This window comes from Heloderma suspectum, chromosome 6 (assembly GCF_057233095.1).
Source record: "Heloderma suspectum isolate Gila_16-S chromosome 6, 16-S_ref, whole genome shotgun sequence".
NCBI classification, from domain to species: domain Eukaryota; kingdom Metazoa; phylum Chordata; class Lepidosauria; order Squamata; family Helodermatidae; genus Heloderma; species Heloderma suspectum.
In genome coordinates, this window is record NC_139463.1 from 105,854,213 (window position 1) to 105,862,290 (window position 8,078).

Here is an 8,078-nt window from a genome sequence, read left to right on the forward strand (position 1 = left end):
AATTATGTCCTTCTGCATTGGACTACCAATTTTATTTTTTAAGATATAGATGGATATGATACTCATTCATCCATCATACATATGCAGTCATTTCCCAAGGATTTGTTGAAAGGCTCTGAGGATGCCAGGATCTGACCTCACACACCAAAGGAAGTCCCTAGTCAATGGCCTGGTTTGCACAATTGCTGGTGCTTACCATAGCTTAAATAAATAAGCCATGGTGGGTTGTGGGGCAGGCTGGCTGCCATTGTGAATATTCAAGCCATGGGGTGTGGTCACTGTGGCTTATCATGATGTCTGAACTTGGCAAGGGTGGGTTTTTTGCCATGGTTAACAAACCACCCACAACCCATGGGCTGTTCTTTGGTTTTGGATGGTTTGCTAACCATGGCAACAACCCACCCTATGCCAGGTTTGGATGTCACAATAAGCTGAGGTGACCATCCGCAGCAGCTGGAATATTCACAGTGGCAGCTGGTATGGGTGCCTAAGATCATGTGAACCAGCCCATTGTATTGTTATTAAATTTCATTCATTTTCTTACTCCAAAAGGGGAAACGGAGGGCGGTGTGATGAACTGAAACTGAGAGACAAGTAGCCGTGTGTAGTCTGTAACAGTTGCGTTGGAAAAGCAGGTTGTGTGAAAGGGATATCGGGTTTCTTTTGCTAATTCAAGCCATCCCGAGGAGGTAGTGGGCTGTACCATTCCACACTGCTGTTCAGGGGGGTGCCATTTTTTAATGTTCTGCCGTGTGCTGTGTTTGGTGCTGTTTATTTCTTTTATGGTTGTGTTCTTAATTTATTTGTTTTTATGATGGTTTTAAGTTTTTGTTTTAGTCTTGGTCTTCTGATTATTAGCTGCCCTGAATGTCCTTTTGTCATGGTTTTGTCCCAGTCTGTTCCTTGATGCACTAGTTTTCTAGTTGCAGGTTTTTTAAAAAAAAAATGCAGGAAGACCTCAAAATATGATTTTCCCACCAGCAGTCTGAAGTGGTACTGTCCTTGCTTCTACCACCCCAGCACATCCTTCCCACTTCATTCTACTGCATGGTTATGCCTGTCATGGTCCCAGGTGTCATGCCACCACTGGAGTCATCTTTAGAGGAGGAGCCAGAACCGTTAGAGCCAGTGGAACCCTCAGGAGAGCCTGGCATTAGCCAAGATGGTCTGGGACCCTCAGGAGTGATGCTTTTGAATCCACCTCCTAGAGAGGCAGAGGCTGTCATGTTGGATGACCTACTAGTCCCTGAGAGTGCTGGCACCTTAAGGTCCATGATAGGATGATGGCTGGGCGAGGGAGTCCTCACTTACTGAAGAGCACTCCTCATGAGTTGGGCTCTCCTCATGAGGAGGACATCTGTCAAGCCTCTGATGGGATGCAGCTGAGCACTGGGTGGGGCTCTAGTAGCTCTAGCTATATCAGCTCTCACTGGTAACTTGAGAATTGTTGGAAACAATGCCTCTGCTAGCTCTAGTGTTTGTTACTTCGCTCTGTGATTGATGCTCTGTGCTATTGGACTGTTTCCTGACCCTGCGTAACTGTGTTTTGATCTCTGCCTGCTATCTCAACCACTCCTGCCTTAGCCTGACCGCACGTATCTAGCTGCTTGCCTGTGCTCCAACCTTTGCCTGCTACCTTGAAGACTCCAGCTGTAGCCTGAACCCCACAGGACTGAAACCTGTGCTCTTGACCATTTGCTGGCTAAATTGTCTACTCTATTGTATACCTCCCTGTATTTGCTTTGCAAAGAGCCAGGACCTGTCTAGGGCAGGACAATGCCACTCTTCAGTTACTGCTTCTGGCATTCATACTAAGTACAGTGGTGATAAAAAGTTTGTGACCCTTAATTATGGAAATTCTATAGTTTTACCATGATAGCCTTTGTGAATCTAAACTAGTTCTTTTCTAAATATCCAGTAGGATTTATCTTAACCAATTCCATGTCATGTGAAATAAAAAGATGTATAAATTAGGAAAACAATGAGTACTTAAGAGTTAGGGTATGTGCAAAAGTAAGCGAACCCCTGGTTGCATCAGCTCAATTAAAGGGAATAATTAGAATCAGGTGTTTAAGTAATTAGATAGATCTTCAAGGATGAGTTTGGGAGGCCCCACCCTATTAAAGGATCAAAAAGGTGTGTGAGTTTGGTCTTCACCATATGGTTGTGTGGAAACACATCATGCCAGGATCAAAGGACACATGAGGACCTCAGAAAGGCAGTTATTGCTGCTCATCAGTCTAGAAAGGGTTACAAAATCATTTCTAGGGATTTGGGGCTCCACCAATCCACTGTCAGACAGATAGCCTACAAACAGAGAAGGTTCAGGACCACAGTCACTCTACCCAGGAGTGATTGTCCTACCAAAATCTCTCCAAGAACAAACCAGCCCATCATCCAGGAAGTCAAAAAGAACCCCAGAGTAACATCCAAGGATCTGCAGGCCACTCTTGCCTTGGCTAATGTGAGTGTTCATGCCTCAACAATCAGAAAAAGACTGAATAAGAATGGTGTTCATGGGAGGATAGCCAGGAGGAAACCACTGCTCTCTAAAAAGAACATTGCTGCCCATCTACATTTCACTAAAGATCACAAAGATGATCCCCAGGACTTCTGGAACAATGTTCTCTGGACAGATGAGTCAAAGATAGAACTTTCTGGCGTCAATGAGAAACGTTATGTTTGGTGAAAAACAAACACTGAGTTCAAACAGAAGAACATCAACCCAACCATTAAGCATGGTGGTGGGAATGTGGTAGTTTGGGCTTGCTTTGCTGCCTCTGGATCTGGAGGGCTTGCCATCCTTGACACAACCATGAATTCTGCAGTGTATCAGAAGATTCTAGAGGAGAATGTCAGGCCATGCATCCATGAGCTGAAGCTGAACTGAAGTGGGTTCAACAAGACAATGATGCTAAAAAATACAAGCAGATCTCCAAAAGAATGGCTGTTGAAGAAGAAATTCCAGTGTTTTAGCATGGCCTAGTCAAAGTCTGGACCTAAATCCCAAGGACGCTCTCAAATGTCATTGGGTTGAAGCAGTTCTGTAAGGAGGAATGAGCCAAAATTTCTCAAAACCTATGTGAGAGACTAACAGTTACAGGAAATGCTTACTTGAAGTCATTGCTGCTCAAAGGAGTGCCACCAGGTACTGGATCTAAAGGTTCACACTTTTTCACACATGGATAATGAATGTTGAATCAGTTGTGGACAGATAAATGTTGAAAAAGCATCATGTTTGTGCATCATTTGTTTAATCAGGTTATCTATTTTTCTTTATCTAGGATTATGGGGTTAGATTAAGGTCTAATAACATTTTAGGTTGGAAATATGTGACAGTCCTAAGGGGTTCACAAACTTTTTCTTTCCACTGTACATGAATCCTATGGAGGTTTTGGGGACTTTGGAGCTATTGGCTTGGGATGACGCCATCATTAGTCTTCATCTGAGGACCTGAGAGGTAGCTCTTTTATTACTGGCGATGGCACCGTCATCTTCATTATACTTAACGATGCCCTTTGAGGTTTGTTTGTGAACAAAGAGAACCAACAACACCAACGGATGACAAAACCAGACTCCAAATTAGGCCAAGCCTAGGACCAGAGTGTGAATAAAACCATGTCCCCCAAGCATAGATCAGCAAAGCAGGTTCCACGAGACTATTGTGAGTCGATGTTATGGTGTTAACCAACCCACCAGCAGCATCTTTATGCTTCCTTACGCAAAAGCTGCCAGGAGACTGGAGCCAATGAAGGCTATGAGAATCTCTGTGGCTTCTCATTGTATCTCACTGAAATTCAGCAAAGCTGGATTGCAGTGTGGATTTCTGCTTCTTTTCTCTCTGTGTAGTCCTTACTTAAGTGAGGATGAGTAGCTCTGTGGGGAGTGACATTTGGCATTATGATTGCACAGGGGACCATATCTATATTGCGTCAGGAATTTACACATTGCCTTTTGCCTTGACATTTGCCACGGAAAGCATGTGTACTGGTAATTGCCAGGAGGCTGCTATTCTCTTGTGCACCTGACGTACAGTCTTATAGCAGAGGGCTGGGCAGCCAGAGAAACAGGCAACCCCTCTTTGATCTCATGAAAGGAATTCTCCATTGTCTTCATTTGGGGAAATGAATACAAGCCACTTGTCAGTGAGTATTGCTGACTATTCACTATATGAAACCATTATGATAGTTGGGACCCTGAGTAAACGAAGACAGCAAGGGCTAGGTTTAGAAGGCTGCACTGCTGGAATAAGTAGGATCCATAAGCAACAGGAATGGGAGTGGTCTATTCTGGAAAAGGTGCTCAGAAGAACGGAAAGATGAGGGCAGATGACAGCATATGTGGTGTATTTGACATTCTGCCTCTGCAGAAAGAGTCTTCTCAAAACTTAAATTATTTTTTTAAAAAACATCTAATTGAAGTTAGGGAGACATTTATTTCTCCCTCTCTCATAATACTAGAACCTGACGTCATCGGACGAAGTTGACTGGTGGGAGATTCAGGACAGATAAATGGAAGGACTTCTTCATACAGCACTTAAAAAACTATGGAATTTGCAACCATAAGATGTAATGACCACCGATTTGGATGTCTTTAAAAGGGGATTAGACACATTCATGGAGTTATCGATGGCTACTAGTCATGACTACTTCCAGTGTCAGAGGCAGTATGCATATGTATACCAATGGCTGGGGAACATGAGCAGGAGGGTGCTATTGTATTGATGTTCTACTTGGGGGATTCCCACAGGCAGCTGGTTGGCCATGGTGTGAATACAGTGCTGGACTGGATGGTCCCTTGATCTGATCCAGCAGGGATCTTCTTATGTTCTTTTGAAATCAGCCATGTTCTGACAATATTTAGTATGGCTGGTTACACTGTTGAAAGAAAATGCCATGTGGATGGGAAGATGGAGCTTTTGGTACATGATAGAAGAATATGTTAAGACAGCATTTCATTACTCATTTAGGGGGGCCTTTAAAATCCTTTTGTACTAAACTACTCAATATCCCCAGAAAAAAAGCTCAGAAGCAGAGGGTGGGTTGAGTTGCAATGCCTTTGTATAGATCCATTTGGAAGACTGAGTCAGCTATAGGTGCAAATCCAAAGAAAAGGTACAGATTCTTTACAGCAACAAGGACAATTTTAGGTGACATGCAGCGACTATTATTGGGGAAATATAGCCCAGTGGAACAGTGTGAAAGGACTGGATGTACCTGCTAAAACTCTCCATTTAATACTGGCATTCAGGATCACACAGTTAAATTGACTGGCAATAAAGACAGGGCAGACAAAAGAATGATGCCTTTTGTGAAGAAGTACTTTTACCATACAGAAGCGTCTACCATGAATCATAGGATAGTAGGGTTGGAAGGGGCCTACAAGGCCATTGAGTCCAACCCCCTGTGATAGTATGTGTGATAGTACCTGGTTTAGGTGGCTTTAAGGGGGATTAGAAAAATCCATAGAGGACAGACATATTGATAACTATTAGCCATGACAGGCAAATCGAACTTCCATGCTCAGAGGCAGTGTGCTGGGGGCAAAACAACAAGGGAGGGCTGTTGCTTTGATGGATTGGACTGCAGATAGAAACAGGACATTGGATGGCTTTGGCCTTCCCCAACCTGGTGCCCTCTAGGTGTGTAGAACTACAAACACGGCTCATCCCCAGTCAGCATGGCCATTTCCCCTTGTCATGCTTGCTGGGGATGATGGGACTTGTAGTCCAACACATCTAGAGGGTGCCAGGCTGAGGAGGGTTGGACTACATTGACCTTCACTTAGATCCAGCAGGGCTCATCTTGTGTTCTGTGCAGTTCTTTAAAAGCACAGGAGCACCCAAAATATCTTGACTTGAGAGTTCTCTGGATAACTTGAAGTGAATATTTCATTTTTTAAAATATCTTACAGCTTGATGTGGATTAGAAAAGTATGGAGGAGCATGTGTGTGTGTGTGGGGTGTGTGTGAGAGAGGGAGAAAGCGAGATGCAAAGTAGGGCAAGATAATTTTAAAATATAGTAAGCTCCCTGAAGTCTATGGGAAATCCTAGGGTATACACATAAATAAATATATAAATACGGGAAAGTCAGACAAAAGAAACCCTGTTGTTCCTGAGGGGAAGCTCATATCTTAGACATAAGTTGGAAAAGAACCTCCATTTCCATGTAACACATTTGCCAGCTGTGATGTGATGCGTCTTGGCAATTTGAGGTAATAAAAATCACCTTAAAGGATCAGGTCAAAGATCCATTTGGCTGAACAGTCTGTTTCTCCAATGCTCGACCGACAGAGGTCCCCAAGATGCTCATAAGCAAGACATGACACTGGTAGCTAACTCCTTTATTTTTTGCCTCGAGTAGCTGGTACTTGGAGGTAGACAACCTCTGAACAGGGGACTTCCATTCCTAGCTATTGTGACTCAAACCTATTGATTGTTGTTCAGTCGTTCAGTCGTGTCTGACTCTTCGTAACCCCATGGACCATAGCACGCCAGGCCTTCCTGTCCTGCACTCTATCCCGGAGTGTGCTCAAGTCCATATTCATTGCATTGGTGATACTATCTAGCCATCTCATCCTCTGCTGTCCCCTTCTCCTTTTGCCTTCAGTCTTTCCCAGCATCAGGGTCTTTTCCAGAGAGTTTTCTCTTCGCATTAGGTGGCCAAAATATTTGAGCTTCAGCTTCAATATCTGTCCTTCCAATGAGCACTCAGGGTTGATTTCCTTTAGGATTGACTGATTTGACCTCCTTGCAGTCCAGGGGACTCGTAAGAGTCTCCTCCAGCACCACAGTTCGAAAGCACATACCTATTGATGGACACATGTTAAACCATATGTTTGTCTAACAAGGTCATCATCTGTTAATGTGTATACCATTTGATATGCTTAATATGTCACTTGTACCTTCAACCTCTTGCAGGAAAGCTCTCTCCTGAGCAGAGAAATAGAGAACACCACCATAGTGACAGAATTCATCCTAACTGGACTTTCCGATCTCCCAGCAGTCCGCTTCTCCCTCTTTGCTGCCTTTTTGCTCATTTATCTGATCACCCTGGTGGGAAACGGCACCATCCTTCTTGCCATAGGAGTCGACTCTCATTTGCACAACCCCATGTATTTCTTCCTCAGTAATCTTTCCTTGCTGGACATCTTCTGCCCCACAGCTACAGTGCCCAAGATGCTGGAGAACCTCTTGTCAGAGAGCAGAACCATTTCCTTTGCTGGCTGTGTGTTGCAACTGTACTTCCTGGTAGCGCTGGCGGGGACAGAGGTCTTCCTCTTGGCTGTCATGGCCTACGATCGCTATGTGGCCGTATGCAATCCCTTGCGGTACACTGTCATTATGAACAAGAAGCTTTGCCTTCAGATGGTTGCTGGTACATGGATCACCGGGTTCCTCAACTCTTTGCTGCACACAGTATTTACTTTCACTCTACCTTACTGCAAGTCCAATAGAGTCAATCAGTACTATTGTGACATCCCACCGGTGTTGGCCTTAGCATGTGCTTCCACCTATGTGGCTGAGATGGTTGTGCTTAGTGTTGGTGGCATTTTTGGTGTGGGAGCTTTTCTGGTCACGCTGGTCTCCTATGTTCACATCATCTCCACTATCCTTAGGATCCGTTCCACTGAGGGGAAGCGTAAGGCCTTCTCCACTTGTGCCTCGCATCTGATGGTGGTGTGCCTTTTCTACGGGACCACCATCTTCACTTACATAAGGCCTTCCTCCAGCCACCATCCAGACCAAGACAGGCTGGTGAGCATGCTATATGGGGTGATTACCCCTATGTTGAACCCCTTGATCTATAGCCTCAGAAACAAGGAGGTGAAAGGGGCCTTGAAGAGGGTGATAGTTCATAAACGGCACTAAAATTGGAAGTGGTTAAATAGCAGCTTATATGGAAGCCCTATTCAGATGTCCTCATACCAGCAACATTGAACGTGTGAAGAGAGGGAGCGCTCCAGACCCATCCCCCTCTGTTTCACATCCATTGCCCACCACTCATGGAGAGTAACTGTCTGAAGAGGAGGGCCTTCTGTATCTGTGAGGGTTTTCCATGTGAGCAAGAACACTGAT

The 8,078-nt window shown here is 44.5% G+C and overlaps 1 protein-coding gene across 1 annotated transcript; it reads left to right on the forward strand.

Annotated features, from left to right (window-relative positions):
• Positions 1-4,864: 4,864 nt before the first annotated feature.
• Positions 4,865-7,871, forward strand: LOC146342291 (olfactory receptor 5V1-like). The gene is made up of 2 exons (XM_084807785.1): positions 4,865-4,921; positions 6,921-7,871. Exons 1-2 carry the CDS (start codon positions 4,865-4,867, stop codon positions 7,869-7,871), a joined length of 1,008 nt encoding a protein of 335 aa, XP_084663911.1.
• The last annotated feature ends 207 nt before the right edge of the window (positions 7,872-8,078 follow it).